This window comes from Gymnodraco acuticeps, unplaced genomic scaffold, assembly GCF_902827175.1.
Source record: "Gymnodraco acuticeps unplaced genomic scaffold, fGymAcu1.1, whole genome shotgun sequence".
In the NCBI taxonomy this organism is placed as follows: domain Eukaryota; kingdom Metazoa; phylum Chordata; class Actinopteri; order Perciformes; family Bathydraconidae; genus Gymnodraco; species Gymnodraco acuticeps.
The window spans coordinates 66906-88098 of record NW_022992244.1 but is presented as its reverse complement, the minus strand read 5'-3'; the positions used below and the strand labels follow the sequence as shown (position 1 = coordinate 88098).

Sequence of the window (21193 nt, the reverse complement as noted above, 5' to 3'; positions counted from 1 at the left end):
TTCACGTTTAATCTGGTTTTATTGAAATGATGACGAGGCTTAGGGAAACCTTAGAAAGGTTCAGAGACGTGACTGGTTTGAAAAGCAGCAAAGCGTTGGTTTCCCTTTTTTAAGTGGCAGCATCACACAAGCTTTCCTGGGACATTTAAAAACAATAAATAAAGGAAGCATCTAAACTAAAGGTGCAATATCTATAAAGGCAACTTTCAACTAGAAAAGTACCTTTTGTAAAACATCAGGTTGACTGTAAACTACAGGAAGAGAGTATTAAGGCATCGGCTGTATTGCTTTCTGCGGTGAGTTTCTGATTTGTTTGCATTACATTTCACTAGTGACCAGGTCTAAAAGTCCTCGTATATATAAAAAAAAATTGGCTTCAATAAAGCAATTTTTAGTGCAAATCCTAAAGGAAGCCTGTGTGTGTGTTAAAGCTCTATTGCTAGAGACAAAGTGAAACAACCTGTGTCCCTCACAAACACGATAAAAGGTAAAGACATCTGGGCGTATTGGCGGCTAACAGTCTTCTGATTGCTTAGTGCTTGCGGGGGAGCAGCGGGGTCGAAGGTCAGGGCTGATTGTGGGGGGGGGGGTGTCTCACAGGGCGAGTTCAGCCATGGCGCGCTCCAGGGGGTCGCTGGCCCAGTACTCGTGGTCCCAGCCCAGGAACCAGCCGCTGAAGGTGGGCGGCTCAAAGCCCTGCTTGATCTTGACGATGGGCGTCCGGGGGTCTCTGTTGGCCGGATCTGTCTCAATATATTGGGCCGCTGAAGAGGAAGAGAAGAGTCTTTACTAAGCGTCATGGCATTTGAAATGCAGAGCAGAAAAATCTGATTTGACCAAAATACAAGACATGCAAACTGATCAGTGATGTCCAGTATCAGGTAAGTCACTTTGAATACCTTTTGATGATGTAATGCACATATGTTTGAAACTTTTATATTTAATAAGTTGAAATAAGATTAAATTACTTTTGTTTCTACGGAAGCCCTACAATGCAAGTGAGACACAAACAGTTCTCTTAATCCATATAAAACTAAATCTCAACTTCACCTAAAATCTCTTTTGTCAAGTCAAACAGGAGTGAAAATTATTCAGAATATTTTGTTCACTGCCTTACAGGGCTTCTTTCTGTATGTAGTTTTTTTTGGGCAATGTTCCTGATGTTCTCAATTGAAATGTTAAATGTGTTTTGTTTTTTATTGATATAACAAAATCTCAATACTCCTTAAAGGTCCCATGACATGGCCATTTCTACTGATCATAATTCCATTGTTGAGGTCTACTAGAATAGATTTACATTGTTCAATGTTCCAAACTCACATTGGTTTCTCATACAGCATCTCTGTATAGTATGTGCATTCACTCTGTCCTAAACGGCTTGTTGGAGCTCCTGCCCCCCCCTCCCTCACTGTGCTCTGATTGGTCAGCTCGCCCACTCTGTTCTGATGAGTCCACCACCGTTACAGCGGAACATCAGTGATGATTATGTGTTACAACGGCGTTAGCAACCAGGAAATGACACCAGTAATGACAAACAGATGAGAATGCTGCGTGGGGTCTGGGTGCCGTGTTGGCGGGACGTTGCGGGGCTGGAGCGGACAGTGTGAGCTGTATTACTGGTGTCATTTCCTGGTTGCTGCGTGGGGTCAGCGAGACATCGCGGAACTCAGCCTGAGCACACACACACACTCACAGCCTGAGAAAATATAAGGCTGAGTGAGTGTGTGTGCCGGCGAAACTCCACTGAGTGGCGCGGCTAAGAAAATATAAGGCTGAGTGTATGTGTGTGTGTGTGTGTGTGAGGAGCACCACGGATTGGTCCATTTGGTCGTCGTTAGGTCACTTTGACCAGGAAGAAAAAAATGGAAAGAAACATCTCCAACGAGGCGTTCTGGGGCAGCATAGACAGGTATTTTCTGTGTTAGAGTTTTACTCGCTACAGGGTGTACTTTGAGGGTTTGTGACTCTGCAGACCGTTTACATGCATACAAAGCTACATAACACACAAGGGGACTGGTAATAACCGGAAAAGTATGACATGGGACCTTTAAGCATTCTCAAAAAAGTCAGTTTAGGATGGCAAAGAATTATTTTGAAATGTGTATACATGGAGGCAAGTTTTTGTGGCATTTACCTTTTTCTCTACTACTTTTTCACAAGTCTAAATGATGTAATCTCCACAGAAGTAAATATCATATCTTATAACATAATGTGGAGCTTTTTCCCAGATGTCCTTACCAGACTTCATGGCTTCAGTCTTCTCCTCCTCTTGGGCCTCATTTCCAATCCAGACAAACACCTACAAAAAGGAAGGTTTTAAACACATTGGTGCCTTACATCGTGGTGACTGCTGTTCATTTATGTCTTAGACTGTGAATGCTCTGGTTGCTTTACCTGGTCCCAGGAGTCCAGGATCATGACATCATCGGTGGCGAGGTCCTCTTGGGTCATCTCCCCGGGTACCTCCTCAATCTGAGACGAAAAGAAGGATTTGCACGATGTTCAATAATTGATTTTGTAAAAACTGTTAGAACCCCTTGTGTTCTGTGGATTTTCCAACGTAACAGAGACATTTATTCTGGAAAGGCAAGTTGTTGTTGATTAAAGGAGTCTTTTAGTTGTTTAGCTTACGATGAAGTTTCCAGTCTTGTTGGAGCAGGCGAAGAGTCTGGGTGGGTGAGCGTCCATCTTGTCCTTGAGTCTGGTAGAAGTGCGATATTCTGCCTTTCCTCCCAGAGCCTCCCAGAACTCATCTGTAAAGAAGACGGACACACTTCAGGTTATTATAGTTTTTTATGCTGTCAAATAAACATTTCAGCAGCTTAAGATATATATATATTCACATTTTTTTTTGGAACCATCCTTATTTACATTACACAGTTAAATATAAAGCTCAGATGTTTTTTAGCTTAGCTTGGCATATGGACAGTAAACCAGGATGACAAAGCTAGCCTTGCTAAGTCAAAGGGTTAGGAAAATGTCACCTCTAAACCTCGCACATAAACAAGTTGTATCTCTTTACTTAACATTGTAAAGGGTAAAAGGAACACATTGTATTTTTTGAGCATCTGCTTGACCATTTATAAGCTAACACGTTAATGGTAACTTTTCATTTAGCTTGCTTTCATGACAGCATTATACATCTTCACATCCAACTCTTAGCAAGAAAGCAGATAAGCATATTTCCCAAAAATATCAAACTATGTAATTAAAGCTGCATTATTATATATGTTGTCCACATTAGGGGAGAATAACTAATTATTTTGTCCATGGTTGATTTGAAAATGCACGTAAAAAGTGTTGTTGAATCACACTGGTCAAAAGTTAACATGTAGTTAGTTTGACAAACCAAACGTTTTTTCATACTGGGTGCAATTAGAATAATAACGGTTATAAACTAAAGCTTGAAGAAATAAAATGTCGAAGGAGTTTTTGGTTTGTTGTCTTCACAGCCATCGACTGAAGCCAGTCTTTAAAAAGCAGGCTGTTTATAAAAAATTGACTCGGTTTTGTTTTAGACAAAGCAGAGAATTCAGTTTCTTCTTGAGCTTTGAGAGCAAATCGCAAGATCACTGAAAACATCTAAAGGGCTGATGCAATCAGGTCTGCTTTGTTTTAATATTGATGATCACAAGCTCCTTCTTTAGCACAGATACGAAAAGAAAACTATTTAGCTTCATATTAGAGTGCTATTTTAACAGCTTGAGCACAGTTTGTAGCTAGTTAACTGCTGCTGGGTTACAGTTTGACTTAACAGCATTTACTCTGTTCATCAGGTTTCCTCACCACTCTCTCCTCCCTCAGACAGCTCGGAGGTGGACACCCCCAGGATGTCACACAGCTGCTGGGCTCCCTGCTTCTCCGTGTCGCTGGCACCCACGCCCCCCCACATGAAGCAGCCTCCGGGGGTCACCAGGACAAAGACATCGTTGGAGTTCAGGTTGGATGACGCCACGTCAAGCTGCATGGAAACAGAGATTTTATAAGTTAACATGTGCTACTTAAACTCTAATGATTGTGTTTCAAACTGCCTTTACTACACAGTGTAGTACAAATATAGTAAAATAGTAAAAAGAGCAATGGCGAGCAATGCTGGTGTGAATTAGGCAGCAACCAGACTTTACTGTTTTGTACATTAAAGCTTCAATAGGTTCTTCTACATGGTGCAAAATCGACCCCATTTGAATGCAATAGATATTAAAATGGTCCAGTATTACGCAAATTTAGGAAAGAAGTATTAATGGACAGTGTGAAAAAAATTAATATTTGCCTAAATAAAAACTGTCTGTCTATTACAGTATCGTGTAGTCCTGGTAAATGGTAAGAAAGATTATATACAGAATTCTACTACTGAAGTTCAATTCATTTGTAGAATCAAGGGATGTCTTCTGCAGCCAACAACCTTTGAACACATCATTAAGCATTTTTAATAAGAAAGGATAAATAGAAAAATCCTCAATGGCTTATTATTAGGCATGAAGCATTAAAGAAAGGATGGCATTACATTTATAATTGACCCTAACTAATAATAAATGCTATGCTAACACCAAAATCATTAACCCTGTCTGTAGCACTCAGTCTTCAGCCTAAGTGTTACAACTGAACAAATACAGAGTTCAATTGTATATACAAAAAAACCCCATTAACTTCCTAAAAGAGCTGATCAATGTAGTTTTAAGCAAACCCATTTGTTTGGGACTATCGTCGGCTGTGGATTAATACACATTTGGTGCTCCGTGTTTGTTTGTTCATTATAATGATTGATTTGTTTTTGGACAACAATGGAGCTCTAGGGCACAGAGGAAAAATATATGACAGAGTTGAACTACACACACAAGATTTAAGTTTGTTTTGGTATTTTTCGTTATTTGTTATCACTGAGAAAATGATAGAATATAATATAATATAATGTATATACAAATAAAATGGTAAAGTTATATGACGTAAGCTCTCTCTTACCTCCACAGCTCTGGTGTGTCCTGCAGAGTTGGAGCGCACCTGGAAGAGGCGAGTGTCTGCGGGTGCCGACTGACCTTCGTCTCTGGACGTTCCTCCCTTATAGACCACCATGGGCTGTCCTCCAAACAGACTCATCAGGTGGGCCGGCTCTTTCCCCTGCACCACCCTCACCTGGGACACAAAACACAAACTTAACACTCAAGGATGATCGGATTGATTTGACATTAAAACACCTCACCCATTGGGACAATAGGATATCTCTCAAGGTGATGTGATAGACCCTCTGTTGTTGTTAAAACATGTCTGCTGCAATTCCGACTCAAAACACTAGAGGGCAGCATGAATCTGAGCCACAAGATGTTGAGAGTTTATGGATTGAGAACACAGCGAGATGACGCAGGTTAGGTCTAATTTCTGTTTATTTTGAGTTCCTTTGGTCTGCAGCTGTTCACATAATATCTATCAGCTCTTCCTAAACCTGTCATTACAGCTAAGTATGCTAACCCTGAGAGAAAAGATAAATAATCATTATTGGGTTTACATATTGTCATACATAGCCGTACACTTCCAAAATACTCTTAGAAGTCGCAACCCTTTGAGCATCCTCTAAGGAAGGATATTTTTGTCAACTCAAAACTCTAACCAGCAGTAAAATAGTGAATTTGTTCAATAATTAACAGATTCCTTGTTTTTGTTTATAAAATATTTGATTATTTTGCGCTCGGTGGCCAATCACAGACCTCTAAAAGGCCTCACTGCATCTTTTAACCCAGAACTAGAGACCTGACCGGAGTATGGAGGAAAACATATATTATATCACATTTGGAATATTTACTTCTGCAATTTGATGTAATACTTGACTTGTGTTGTGGGTATTGATACAACTTCCTATTTCTGGACAATGATATGATGTTGTATATCATGTGAATTGCACCTAGCACACACACACACACACACACACACACACACACACACACACACACACACACACACACACACACACACACACACACACACACACACACATACCATGTATACATCACTTCAGGGGACATTACATTGACTTACATGCATTTCCTGGAGACTTATCCTAACCTTAACCATAACCAACACATGCCTAACACTACCCTTACCCTAATCCTAAACCTAACCAAGTCTTCACCCTAAAATGAATGATTCCCCTCATGGGGACCTCCAATTTGTCCCCATAAGGGAAGCCAGTCCCCACACGTGACTATGTAAACAGATGTAGGTCCCCACAAGTATAGTAATGCGAGACCACACACACACACACACATACACACACATACATTTCTGTATTATATCAACAACTGAATTCCAAAAGTTCACATGCTATTTTCTCTGATTCATCGTCTTTATTTGTAAATGTGACTCTTATCTAAGGGAACAGGTTTGATCTTTAATATGATATTAATAAAGCAAATTCAATTACATTTAAAAATTAATTCAATTACATGTAACTGAATCAAACTTAATTAACTTTCTGTTGATAATCTAATTTGATATTCAGGGACATTTATTTTGCTTCTTTTAAGTTTGATGTTTTGCTAGAAAGACACGTCAACATTCATCATAGTTCACATGGGTTCTTAAACTCAGGTACTGTATCAGTGTTAGTATAAAATAAACATGCAGCGATACAGGTGCACTAAAGTAAACATTGAAAAACTGTTCATACAAAAGTGCCAAGACGTGTGCAAGACAGTTGTTAGTTAATTTGACAAACGTGACGTGTGCAGATGTATCCACACTGTATGGAATCACACACTTGATCTTAAAGGATCAAGAATTATTCTGTAAAATAATACAATCGAAAGTTTAGCTAAAGCAAAATATGAGGCTTCAACAATCTAAACGAGACAAATAAAGTGAGTTGTATCCACCGTTCAGTCTTCCTCTATCCTCTACACACACAGAGGGTCATTGCACACACACACACACACACACACACACACACACACACACACACACACACACACACACACATATCAGGAACAGGAAGTTGTGCATGCAAAGTAAAGGACTGAAGTGTGAACACAGAAATGAATGAAGACTCACATGAGGACAGAGCCAGGACTCATTCAAAGCGTACAGATTATTTCCATACTATTCTATTATATCAGCAGTTATTTACAAGTTATCTCATGATCTAACATCAGGTCGGAGCAGAGTTTGTAAACAGGGCTGTCATTTGGCGACAGCGGAGGAGGTAAACTCCCACTAACATCCACATTGGAATGTCCTGTTTGACCGAGATGGATTTACTGTTAATCTAATTTAACTCAAAATCCCATTAATCAGGTCTTAAAAGAGCCCTAACGAAACAAAAGCCCTCAAAATCCAAATATTCATATTTTCTGTAAGGTGAGAAAAGAAGCTTCTACTGTCACTGGCTCTGGACTAAGTGCTGAGTCATTGTGAGAGTGTGAGAGGAGCAGGGAAGCAAAGCAAAATACCTGAGTGGTTATAGGAGCACCAACAACCTGATGACACAGAAAAGGTGGGAAACCAAGGAGGACAGAAGCAGCAGCAAAGAGGAAACCATCAGGGAGAGAAACAGTTAAGGATGTAAAGGTGAGAGATGAAGGGACTGAGCTCACTAAGCCAGAGAACAGCAGAGACTTTAATAACATGAAGAACAGCTTTTTAGGGCCATTGTAGTTAAGAAAAAGAGGATTGTACCAAAAGAAATGAAACGTTCCATAGAATAAAGTCAGAAAATTACAAGATACGTTTTTTTTTTAAGACTAGTATTCTACTTTAGCAATGAGCCCTACACAAAATGAGTTGGAAAAAATATTTCCTGACGAATTGCAGTTTCGTTGAGAACATCTCTCATTAGAACCTTAAGTACGTTTTTCTCACACAAATTTGTATCCCATTATAATCTCATTTGTTTTTCAGTACTTATGTCAGATTTTATAATGTCAATTTACGATTGTATTTCTCTGAAAATTACACCCTACCCTAGCTCCTTATTTAATTAAACCTTCAATGGCCCCAATACGCCATTATATAAATGAATATGAGCTCATGTAAACGTAAAGCCACTAAAGGAACATTGTGTTTCACCTGCACAGGACCACCGCCCAGCTCCTCGTCCAGCTGGGACCCGAGGATCGCACAGGCCCCGATTTCATCCGTACTGGAGTCTGCTCCCTGCCTGAGAGACATTTCATCGTTACACTGAGAACAATGAGGCACAGCCTGAGCTACAGTCAAGGTTAAGTCTACAGTGAAGCCTTTTTCAGCTTTAGGTAAACTAGCATCTCTCTTATTCTCACCACATGTAGATGATGTGTCCCTGCCTTCCTCCGAAGCTGTAGTTATAGAGGATGATGTAGCTGTCTCCTCCGTAGAACTGCCCGTGTGTGGCCGGGTCCACCTCCGCCTTGTCGGACCCCTCAATACGCCAGATCTGTCAAGAAAAACAAGTTTAAGGACAATTACATTTGTATCAAATGGACTTCATGGTAAATGGACTGCATTTGTAAAGTGCTTCTCCAGTCTTTACGACTTCTTAAAGTGCTTTTACAATTAAGTCAGTTTTTACCCATTCACACATATATTCAGAGAGGCTGCCATACAAGGTGCCATCTTCTAAAGGAAACTAACATTCACACAGCTTTGGTTGATGCCATCGGAAGAAAACTGGGGTTAAGTATCTAAACGGGCATGGTTTCAACGGTCATTACGGCAGTACAAGGTGTAACAGACGAGCACCCTCCGCCCTCTCACCTTTTTCTCTCCGTCACCGTTGTCCACCATGCCGTGCTGGGCGGCCATGGCGGGAGAGTCGTGCAGACTGGCTTCGTCGAAGTCCACCTTCTCGATCCTGGCGATGCTGTTGGCGATGTAGGCGATGCCCAGGCCGTCCGTCTGGTCCCTGTCCCTCCAGTTCTTGAAGAACTGCTTGAAGAGCGGCGTCTCACCCATCTCTGGCAGGATCTGCACCTGAGTGTGTTTGGGGTAACCCATCTTCTTGATGAACTCGTCCGCTGCTTTCATGGCCTCCTTTCGCTCGTCCATGTTGGCGTCTTTGCCTGGGAGGAAGAGAAAAGATGGCAGTGATAAGGATATCAAACTTCGACAACATACTGACCGTCATCAGGAATACTTTCTGATTTGCATGATGATCTAACTGTGGATGTGACTCATGACTAGACAACAGTCTCCTGACTAGCTTAAAAGTTAGCTTCCAGGCAGGATAGTGGTACCAATCTTCTTATCTAACGCTTAGCAAGAAAGCTAATTAGAGTGTCTCCCTGAATATCAAATGATTCTTTGTATTCTTCTTGAGGTTATTGATATATTAGTAGAAAGGGTTTATATAAACAAATATAAGGGGATCCCACTGCAGCCTCCTGCTCTCACCTTTCCAGACGAAGATCTTGCCGTTAGAGCCGTGGTCCAGAATGAAGCAGTCTCCGGACTCCAGCGCACTCTGAGCGAACGGGTTCTCTGCTGCCACCAGGGCGATGGTCATCCCTCCGCTGGCATTGGACACCTGCAGGAAGAGGGGTTGAACAAGAGAGGTGGTTATCGGTGTTGGCTTTTAATTTCTCACTGTAAGTACCCAGAATTTGAAATCAAGATTGGTTAAGAATCAGAATCAAGGAAATGTGTATGTGTATTTGATTAACTTTTTGTTTCCTGCTCCCTGTTCACTATACTGTAGTTAATGGTACAAATTGGCGTCTTCTTGCTGCAATAAGGACTTGATAATTGAATACGTACAAATTGCAAACTAAGGGTGCTTTAGTAAAAACAAAAGACAATAAATGGTGGTTTGCTTTAAATCAAACTTTAACATTAGATTTTCCGTTGTTTTGTATAACTGTTTTATTTTATTTGTCTGTACAAACAGCGGAAAACATTTTAATTATCCTGCATCGTAAAAATATTTCCTCCCGATGTTATTTATTGTGTTTCTTTTTTAATTAAAAAGTAACATTCACAGATTTGTATTTTAAATTGAAACGGAAAAGAATAAGCCCTTCATAATATATTAAAGGGAAAGAGATGGTGTGTGTGTACAGGGGGGGGGGGTCACCTTGTAGAGTTTGGCCCTCTTCCTGTTTGAAGCGTCGGCCTTGATGTCATCAGAGGCTCCTGGAGGCAGCTCTGGTTTGGGCCCCAACACCTGAGGACGGCAGCGGGCAGTTTAACACAGAACTCAGCTTTTAGACTGTATATTTTCTCATGATTCGCTCTTCTCACCTCCAACATCTTCTCCCTCTCCACCCCCTCGTCACACACGTAGACCCGGGCCCTCCCATTGCGCTCGTTGTCACGGATACCCTTGGCGACCTGCGTGGCCTTCAGCTTCTCAAAGCGGTTGCTCTGGGAGCCGCACCACTGGTAGATCTCCTGCAGAAGAGGAGCAGATGCAAGGAAGGTCAATAAAGTGGAACCAGAATAAAAAATACCCATAATGCTTTGCTTCTATTTGCTCAACACAACATGTTGGCAATGCACTGTACGTCTACTCTCAGTCCAGTAATTATATTTCATAATGATTTGCTTCAGAGTGACTCACAGCCCCAAGGTCCAGGAGGAAGCAGTCTCCCTGGTTGAAGCTGTCCCAGCTGACCGCCACCTCGGTTGCCCGGACGACACGGCGGCCTTTGACCTGGAGCACCCGCTGCATGACCACCTCGTTCGTGACCACGTGCTTGAACCCAGAAGCCGCGCCCCCTTTCTGAAAGGTAAGAGATGTATTTTCAAGGTAAAATATCAGCCTTTTAGAAAAGAGAACCATTAACATAATACCAAAGTAATATTAATGATACAGTAATGGCAAATTAATAAATATATATAGGTGTAAACCATGTATAAAAGGTAAAGTAACAATATTTAGTTTATAGAATAATTATCTAAAATTATTACAATTAATAAAAGTTCATCCAACCTTAACAAAACAAATGAAAATGTAAGAATTGTTTATAGATGAACAAAATAATGGTATCAGAGAAGACTGGATCCTACACGTTCGTAGGTTTAAAACAAAAGCAAAAGCTATCAACATGACGTTTACCATGTATTTGAGTCCAGACTTGAAGTAGCCAAGGAAGGTTTTGGACTCGTGTCCCTGCACCTCGCGGTACTGGATGGGCGACCCCCCCAGGGCGTCGTCCATTTGGACCGTAAAGATGGCCGCCGAGCCGCTCTCATCCTGGGTGCAGAAGTCACCTGCACCAGAGGAACCACAGATGTTCTCCATATTAATCATTTCATTTTGTACTGTAACTCTACCCGTAGTCTCATTTTGTGTTTGATGAGGTCCTTCTCCAAATGAGTCACACATATGTATACATGCAACAAAGGTGTTTGTGTTCAGCAGCATCGGGGTGGGTTACATCACATCCTGTTTGTTGGTAAAAGCTTTACAATGATCAGTCCAATTGACAAAAAAAAGACTTGAAATAAATATAAAAGGCACGACTCAGCTACTTTAGTACCACAACACATTTGAGTACTTCTTCCACCTCTGAGTATTTGTGTGTGTGTGTGCAAAATGGTCTAGAAAAAAGCCTTGTACTGAAATGAAAACATCATGTGCACTACATTAGGTTTGAGATCGTTGACAAAGTGTTTGCCATGTAAGCCTTTCAAGTACAATCACAGCGCACATCTGTTCCAGGAAATAAGGCCTGTCACAGTTTCAGATGCTGATCAAATCAAGCAGGATGAGACGCAGCAGAAACATAAAACACAACAGCAGCAGTAAACACAAATATTTACAAATGTAAGGACAGAAGGCTTTTCGCTTCTCATCCACAGAGCAGAACATGCAAATGGTCTGATAGGGAATTTAGAAATGCTTATTGCTCAAATAATTGAGTTGATTTTTTCTTTCAATGTGTTGTATCTGTGGAAACGTTTTCTACGAATAACCTTAGGGGACAAGAGAAAACAATAAGCTAATGTCCACTCCGGGATAATAAATGAACATATTTTAAAAGTGGATATTCCCTTCTGCTTATTTCTCTCTGATCATAATATCCGTCTTCCTGTTCTCACCCAGCCAGAAGTGCAGGTCGTACTGCAGATGCCCGGAGCGTTGCTTGATGGTGTTGAGGATGAGGTAGGCGTCTCCGGTGTAAAATCCCCCATACAACTTTTCGGGAACGGGCACCAGGTCGAAGTTCTCCACCCTCCACACCTGGAGGCCCGTATTCTTCCCGGCGCGATCGAACTCTGGGTGCACTGCCATGTTGCCTGCTGGGAAATCACACCGCTCAGATTTAGCTTCTATACTCTCTTCAACATGCAGCGGTCAAATACTGCAGAGATAAGAGCCATAGAAAATAACCTTTTATAAGTAAGACTAGAAAACCCTATGTGTGAGATGTCTGTTTTGGAAAGCCACTCCCTTTTAAGGCTGAGGTGTTGCCATGGATACAAAGATAAAGTTTATGGTTATAGTTAGATATTAATGGTACAGCAGGGTGAGTCACTGACCAGGGTGTTTCCTCATGTGAGCAGGAAGAGGAAATTCTGACTCAGGCGTAGTCATAACTGGCAAAAGAAACCCGTGTGTGAAAATATATGTATACAGTATATAGGAAAATATGTGTATAACTCGACATTTCTGCTCTGTTTTTACTTCAAGCATGCAATCACAAAACAGTACATGGGGTTGGAGATAAGAAAAATAAATCTGCTATCACCGTAATCTTGATTCAGTTTTTTTACCCATGTCTCTAAGGTCTCATAGTATATACAGTAAAGCCCTAATAGACTCTTCAGCAGTCCGACAGCTGTCTCATCCCAGTCAGAACACCTCCTGAACATCCATGCACACACATACCATACACTTCAGCCATATCTGAGAGCATAAAGGACATGCAGTGTTTCAAGTAGGTGTGTGTGTGTGTGTGTGTGTGTGTGTGTGTGTGTGTGTGTGTGTGTGTGTGTGTGTGTGTGTGTGTGTGTGTGTGTGTGTGTGTGGTGTGTGTGTGTGTGTGTGTGTGTGTGTGTGTGTGTGTGTGTGTGTGTGTGTGTGTGTGTGTGTGTGTGTGTGTGTGTGTGTGTGTGTGTGTGTGTTGCATTGGATTACAGCCACTTGCCCCTCAGTCTAGCATGTGTGGATGTTTGAGATTTTTAAGTTGGGAGTTGAACCAGAACCAATGAACAACGATGTAATCAGCTGATTCTGTTGGACATGTTTCACAAATTCAAAGGACCGATTATATTTAAGTTTCTGCTTTTGATGCTGCACAGTCTTAAATTGTTTATGTTTATATTTTCTTAAAGGGGTCGTATTATTCTTTATGGGGGTTTCCCTCTCCTGTAGTGTGTTATAGGTTTTTGTGCATGTAATTGGTCTGTAAAGGCTAAAATCACAAAGTCACTATGTAACACGCACGTTTCTATTGGTTAGTGCTCCACAACAAACTGTACGTGAAGCTAAGGGGCGGTACATCTCAAAGCAGTTGACCTATCACAACCGAGCAAGACAGCTAACCAATCAGAGCAGCCTGGACTCTGGTTTCAGACAGAGGGTGAAAAGAGGTGCTGCAACACAGGCAGTATGAGAAAAATAAAGAGCTTTTTGAACATTAAAGCATGAAGACATGACACAGTAGAGGAACAAAATACAAATAAGAACCTGAAAATGAGCAGAATAGGCCCCTTTTATTAAAGACGGCATACCAAAGGAAGTTTCAGTGGTTTGGCAAAGTTTTAAAAATGTACATGTACTTGCTAGATTACTCTTTAACGATACAATAACTTCATTCTTTAACAATAAACTCTAACTTACAAAGTGCCTTTAACTTGCAGAGAGAGCGCAAACGCCTCTCTGAATCGAGCTCTGTTCTCAATTTAGAGCCTGACCTTTCAGAAAAGGACTCCTTTGAGCATTTATGGTGCGTTTCTACTTTATCTTGCTAATTTAATCCAATTATGTTCTTATACGACATTCAAGCCCTCAGTGTCCACCTTAATAACCTGTTCAGGTGCAGATATTTACCAAAAAACTAAAACTGGAGGTCATGCAGTTCAAAATGAACACAGAATGTAGTTTTCCACAGGAACGCTGCCCCTCAATTTGCACGACTAACAAGAATCTCCCATTCTTTTAGGCGGCCGTCTGCCCACAAACACGGCAGGAATCTGATCGTGACCCTGGAAGTGGGAAGTGGATCCAAATTCAAGTAACAAGACCAACAATTTTGGGGTTCCTATTTCCCCTGTTTCTGCTCTGCTTTTATGTAACAGCCAGACGCTCTGAGCAGAACTTCGAAGGAATGTTTCAGCATGGAAAAGTAAAGTGGATAATTGTGGAAAAGAACCATTTTCAGTTAACTTTAGAGGTTTTTGTCCTGGTGTCAGCACATGTGGCTTATTTGGTGTCTGATAATGAAACATTTGACTAATTCCTTTACAATTATGCAGACAACAACACAGGAAAAGTAGCCAAAACTGCGGGTTAACCTGGAGTCATACCAGGTCAGGAGCCATCTGAACTTCCATGACACTGAGCGCCTGTGTTGTGAGACTTCTGGGCGATTCCACTGGGAACATTATTGACGGAAGATGTGACATTTTCCTACAGTGGCTCTAAAGTAGTCTGGTGATATTACCAGCCTGGAGAAGCTGTAATGCTACAAAAGTCAGACAGCAAACCTCACACAGGAAGGTTTAACAAAGCCCGGGGGGGAGGGTTAGGGTTAACCCAATGGCTAACCCAATGTGGGATCCCTAATTTGTCAAGCCTAATTGCAAAAAAACAACTATCTGGTCGTTGGTTAATGAGTTAGGAAAATGAAGATTCCACCAATATTCCGTCAAAATATGGTACTGTGGTGGACAGATGCACAAACAGACTCCTTCTTTCAGTCCTTCAACCACTGTCTCCAAAAGGTCTGTGTCGCAATATTTGAGCATACACAAATATCTGTTGGTTTCCAAGTCTTTCATAAAAGTAGGCATGTTTCTCCTTTTCAACCAAAAATGTGGGAATGGCTTTCGGGCAAGAATCTCAAACCCACCCTTGAAAACTGTTGGATATTTGTAAGGAGGTGACCATAACAGACAAGAGACCACATTTCACAAACTGTATTGAAAACCCCAATGTATATGGACATTACAAAAGCACTGTATTTATGTCAAATAATGCTCCTAACCTGAATAATATCGCCATATCCCGACATATTAGAGACCACGCATTGCAGTTTTTATAAGAGACGTGTTTATCAAAGAGCAATCAAAGAAAGTTCCTGTGGATGTCTTTCATCCAGTGATTGGACAAAGTGGACTGATATTTAATAATATAACAAGTCTGTAATTTAGTGGAACTGATTCATGATATCTCGCACAAATGTCTGCTAAAAGGCGCCCAGTTATCGTTATTAAGTTAGAGGAACAGCTCAAGTTCGTAGAAAAATACTTTTATCCCCAGATAGTCCCATGAGAAGATTGATATCACTAATGTGTTGGTTACCAATGAGCTACAACGAGGAACTAATTAGCCTAGCTTAGCATACAAAACAAAAGAGGAGAAATAGGACTACATACTCCACACTGCTACTTCCTAAAAGCAGCAGGGAATACAACAGAATAATACAATAACATTTTATGATTTATGTTTCCAAAAAACTGGTAATAAATAAACGACTTCTGCTTTAGATGATATACAGCCATTCATTAACTTAAAGTGACACACCCAGAGAGATATGAAAACAGCTTGTGGGCAAAATGTGAGCCGAGCTTGGGGATCGTCATTATTACAGACGTGAAGTTTAATTGGATTGAATTGGAGTCCCTGAAGGCAACATATCAGAATCAGAAACGGGTTTATTGCCAGGTAGGTTCACACATACGAGGAATTGGACTTGATGTCGTGGTGCAGACATAAAATATAAAACAAAGAATTTCCATATAAAACAAAAAATCTAAAATAAAACAAAAAATCTTTAAGGACACTGTAATAAAATATCAATAAAATAAAGCAGTAATTTACAGCGAAATAGAATGTAATGAATTATAAACTATGAAATATGAAATAAGAATATGTGCAGTAAGCAGTATTGAACATTGTGTGCATTAATGTAATGCATATAGAGACTACGTTGTGGCTGAGGTAAGTGTCAGTGGGGGGGGCCGGGCCTTGTTTAAGAGGCCGGTAGCGGAGGGGAAGAAACTAGGACATTAGGGCATATTAAAGGCTACTGGTTTATGACAAATGTACCCATTCATGTCTCTTACTTCAACAGCGGCCAACACATACCTCTACTCATTTTACCGAAATGATACCTTCTTCTTCTGAGGGCTTTTTAGTTTCTATATAAGTTTGACTGCCTTTGACTGTGATCTTTCCCTGTAACGGAGAGAAATGCTTCATCTGTGTCCTCACATCAGAGCTGTTTTCTCCCACACTTTGATACCGCATGTCACATCAGAAGGGATACTGAGCGTCTGATTCCCCTCAGACTTTTGAAAACTCAAAGCCAGTATTACAAAATGTGATAACAGCTGTGACAAAAGGTGTAGATCAAAAATAAATCTTACAAGAATGTGGGAGAAGGTTAGAGAATTAGATCTAAAAAAATGTACGAATATTGAAGCTGACTTAAACTATATAAACTATGAATGTTTTTGGTAGTTCCCCGTTGGATGAAGTGACTCAGGGAGGGGTGGTTTGATTCAACACACACGCAGCTCAAGCCAAAATAGAACAGGTCACATGACTGTTGGAGAGTGCTTCTCTTCAGGCGTGCTGGGAAAAACATATGGTGTCTGCAGGCCCGCACTGCAGAGCCTGAGGGATTCATCGAGTTTTTGCACCCCCGCTGCAGGCTCTTTGCCCTCGCCTCCAAATAATCATAGAGTGAGTCTGTCATTCCAACCTCAGCTATGTGGCCCCCTCCCCCATATTTACCAGCCTCTCTTTTGTGTCTGCCTTCCCCTTGAGGCCTCAGAACTCGATCCTCTGTGCAGAAAGCACAAGTGGAGTCAGATGATTTATTATTTCATCTCATGTGATTTGTCTGCTGGTGTCCAACTTCAAAAACAAGATCATAATAGTTTGTAATCTAAGTTTCTGGGTAAAAAAAAAGAAAAAGGAATTCTTCTTTCAGAAAGGATTCTCGATGACTCATTTTCTCCACTCTGCAGGGAGCAGCTGTCCTGCAGATCTGAACTGATCACACTCTGTTTGCACAGTGTAAGACAAAGACAATCAAAATGGCTGTTTATGACTAGGAGTAAATAACCAAGCTCATATATGAATGGTTATTAAAGGATATGAGAGGGAACCATCTATCTCAAACCACTTTTATTGCAGAATTAATCATAGCATGTACACTCAAATGGCCTAGATTGCAAAGCAGCTAGGTGTGTTTTATTTCAGAGGTGTGGCCCTTTTGTGCATCAATATGGAACATAAAGAAGTCAATGGGGAAATGCTCAAATACTTTTTGAACAAGTTATGTTCTCTGTTGCTAACTTCTTCTCTTCTAATGTTGTTTTAAAAGAGATTTTGAAAGTTGGTCTCTCAATTAGAGGATATTAAAGGCGCTAACAAATCTGGATTTCACTCTATTGCTTTGAAAAAACGTTCATTGATGAGAAAGGGAATATAATCTACCTAATAAAAGATATAGAGTTCATTTATAGAGGAGGGTGCGTCAGAGTGCCGATTTGCCTTGAATATTTCCTTACATAATTTCATTTCATTTCAAACCTTTATTTAACCAGGTGAATCCCATTGAGATCATCAATTTATTTTTCAAGGGAGACCGTCTGCAGTAGGTTACACATGAAGACATAAAAACAGAAAACATAAAAACAAAAAGGACATTTTACAATTTACATACCTAGTAACGACATGTACAGGTACCAACAGTATCAGATTGCATAGCATCTATCCGAGCTTTAAAAACAGGCAGTGGAACCAAATTGCGCAGTTTCCATTATTTTTGCAGACTGTTCCAAGACAGAGGAGCTGCACACATAAAAGCTTTTTTCCCTAAGTCAGTCCTAGCACTTGGCACATGTAACAAAACCACATCATGTGATCTCAGGCAATAGCTACCTGCAACTCTCTGTGTGATCAGAGAGCAGATATAAGATGGTAGTTCCCAACATGGCTTTGTAGATGAACATGTACCAGTGACTGATCCTCCGTACAGTTAGTGAAGGCAAACCTGCCTTGGCATACAGGGTACAGTGATGAGTAAGTGCTTTATAATTTGTAACAAATCTCAGTGCACTGTGATAGGCGGTAATGGGCAGGTGCATTCATATAGATCAGAACACCATAGTCCAGCACAGGTAAAAAGGTCACAGAGAATAGCCTTTTCCTGGCCTCAAGTGAGAAACAGGACTTGTTTCTGAAAAAGAAACCTAGCTTCACCCTCAGCTTTCTAAGCAGATTATTGTCCTGAAGTTTAAAAGAGATAATAAACAGTTTGTATTATTTGCCTGTTTTTTCGGTCACGGTGTCTGTCATAGTTTCCTCTTAGATTGATGCTTACGATCTGGCACCTGGTTGCCAAGCTTTGTTCAGACTTTGACACTGAGAATCGACCCCACAGAACAGAATGAAATTGAATAAAGAAAATCCAGTCAGAAGGCTGCTGCAAATACAGATACACACTTCCAGTGGGTCATTAGTGACGATGAAAGGGATCATTTGTGTGAGTTAACATTGATTTTCAGGAAAATCCCCGCATGTCACTTTAAGGCTTGAAGAAAGAAATATTTGAGATATGTTTGTGAATGCCCCACCCAACAATCATGTAACTGTTTCCTACATATTATTCATATGAGCATTTTCTGGTTGCCACCCCAATGAGATATGGTTAGGTTAGGTCTACTGAAACTTTGCGGGTAACGTAAGGGAACGGCTGCCTCCATTGTTCGAACAATCTATGTCATTACAAAGTTAGGATGTGCTTTACATTGAAATACAGTACTTTAAATGCTAGAACAATGGTACATATAGTATGATATAGGTTCCCCATTTTTAAACTGGACATTTTCTGACCTCCAAATCACCAAATAAATTTGTATTGGGCGTGTAAGGTCACATTTCCACCGACTTCCTAGGGGCGGGTTTGTTTGTCATGCTAGCTCCACTATTGCTACTGAGAGAAGGCAGTTAATATGACTGCAAAACCACGAGAGGATGCTTGTCAAGAGATGTAAATATAACTTCTGTTTACAGTAAAATACTTAAAGCTAATGACGCTGTGATGGGAGGAACGGACACTAAATTTAGATTTCTGTTGCCAGTGGATGAAAAAAAATGTCTCCTTAGAAACCTTTTAGTGAGATCACAAACAGTGTCTCTGTGTTTTTTTTAATAGTTTTTAACCTAGAAAGGTGATTCTCAAGACCTACACTTGAATATGGAGAATATGTGCAACTACAAACATCCACACCATCCAGCTGTCCTGCAATCTTAGACAGAACAATGCAAACAGCTGTTATTAGAGGCTTGTGTTCAGGATCCCCTAATCTCTGTCCCGTTGATCTGACACAGCGCTTCCTGATTGGCTGACAAAACTCTGTCTTTATCTCTCACACATACACTCTACACCAGGGCTGTTTCGAACCCACCTAGCTACTGTAGACAACTCCTGTCATTGATTGCATCTCTGTGTGAATGATTAGATAATTTCACCTAAATTAAATCAAATTAAATGATGTTGATGGTTAAATTAGCTTCACATAGGCCTACTGAGTTCTGCACTTGCCATTTAGTTATTGGGGCTATGTTGTTTGATTTAATTAAACACAATATATGCACTCCACTATGCTGTTGTAGTATTTACTGTATCTGAAGCTCTTAATATGATTGCTGATATTTCAAGCCATCTTTTTTCCCGACCCCTTGCTTTGGATCATTTTCATCAACGGCCCCCATTCAAAACTAATTGAATAGCCCTGCTCTACACTGTCTGACGCACGTCCCTATAACCACATGTTGCAGGATGCTGTGATTAACTTCCTCAGTTCCTCTATTTGGTTGTGGGTTTCTATGGCAACCACAGCTATCCTTAAATAAAGACGAGCAAACAGCTGCTGAGGAAATCTCACAGGTTTTATACTCAGAAGCTCAAACAAGTGACTTTGTTTCATGTAATGCAGCATAATAACATGTTTATGTTGCTTTGGGTTCACCATCATGGCAAGTTGACGTCACTTTCAGGAAGAATGTGCAGTTAAAGCCCACTCAACATTTGTAATCATCTTCCAGGTTTTCCACTGCTGTCCATATATGGAGGCAACTGCATTGCACTTTTGACAATAAAAGCAGGGTTTACACTACTTTAAGTGGGCTTGACAAACATGTTAAAGTAAACCCGTACAGCCTAGAAGAAGTAATGTACTCCCTTTCCTTCCCAGCCTCTCAAATCTTTGTTCCGGCCTACGTGGAAAGTAACTGTTTAATAATGCTGTAATCAAGGCATTAAATCAGCGTCCTGCAATCTGTGCTTAACAGGCTATACTATATACTATATATACTATATACTATACTATATAGTTTCGTGGAAGTAAGAGGGGTTAAACGTACCTGAAAAGTGTGGGTTGTGATCGGTTTGGACCTGAGATAGCCGCGGTGAGCGCTTCTAGCTGCAGCGGGAGCAGAGAGTCGTCGAGTCGGCTGTTTATGCCTCTGGCCCGGGACACTCCCCGTTATGACCCTCCCCTGCACCGCCGCTGCAGAGGGGCGGCCCATACATGCACACGTGTGACTTTATGAATCTAAATAAATCATTTTTGTCCAGCAATCTATCGAGACTATGAATAATAAGCTTGTCTGCAATGATTTTACTTCATGCGTCATAAAGGTGAGGGTTTTGCTCTTTGAATCGGATTACAAAGAGTCCATGTTTTTTGTGTTAATAGGTCATACATTCACTCAACTTTATTTTGCTTTAGTGATGCCAAACCATTACTCAATAAAAGAATAGAAAAATATTTGATTTAAAAAATGTTTGGCAGGGGTTGTCTGACTAGGGTCTGCACTTCCTGTTTCCAACAGAGTACATCTTTGTCCAACACTGCCCCTACCTGGTGTACTACTGATGCATAGAAGATTACTGCACCCACTGATGCTCACTGGGCACACCTTGTTCCTTCTTTACAGTCTGGTTAACACACTTACTGTAATGGAGAATGTGCATAATCATTGTTTTTCAACTTAGGGTCAAAGGTACAAAGGCACTCCGACAGCTATAGGTGGTGACTGCTGCAG

At 40.7% G+C, this 21193-nt stretch overlaps 1 protein-coding gene across 2 annotated transcripts; it reads right to left on the bottom strand.

The window, feature by feature from the left end:
- Positions 1-20750, bottom strand: gsna (gelsolin a). Of its 2 annotated transcripts, none has more exons than XM_034206329.1 (16): positions 20510-20750; positions 12004-12204; positions 11018-11172; positions 10520-10681; positions 10201-10350; positions 10034-10123; positions 9355-9487; positions 8719-9023; positions 8265-8398; positions 8053-8143; positions 4960-5130; positions 3787-3961; positions 2632-2753; positions 2395-2472; positions 2239-2299; positions 1-764 (listed from the first exon to the last, which is right to left on the bottom strand). In XM_034206329.1, the coding sequence occupies exons 2-16, from the start codon at positions 12194-12196 to the stop codon at positions 595-597; spliced, it is 2190 nt and encodes a 729-aa protein (XP_034062220.1). In that variant the 5' UTR covers positions 12197-12204; positions 20510-20750; the 3' UTR covers positions 1-594. The 2 variants fall into 2 exon arrangements, with proteins under 2 accessions (XP_034062220.1, XP_034062221.1); XM_034206330.1 differs by having other exon boundaries at positions 12004-12201; positions 20510-20671.
- Positions 20751-21193: the final 443 nt, after the last annotated feature.

What these genes read in the sequence shown, in the direction of transcription:
- gsna (XM_034206329.1), bottom strand. Translation starts at nt 12,196, where the DNA reads ATGGCAGTGCACCCAGAGTTCGATCGCGCCGGGAAGAATACGGGCCTC. An exon ending in CAAGATCTTCGTCTGGAAAG is followed by an intron (nt 9,024 to 9,354) that starts GTGAGAGCAGGA and finishes TCTTCCTCCCAG; the next exon opens with GCAAAGACGCCAACATGGAC. An exon ending in GACTGAAGCCATGAAGTCTG is followed by an intron (nt 765 to 2,238) that starts GTAAGGACATCT and finishes CTTCCTCTTCAG; the next exon opens with CGGCCCAATATATTGAGACA.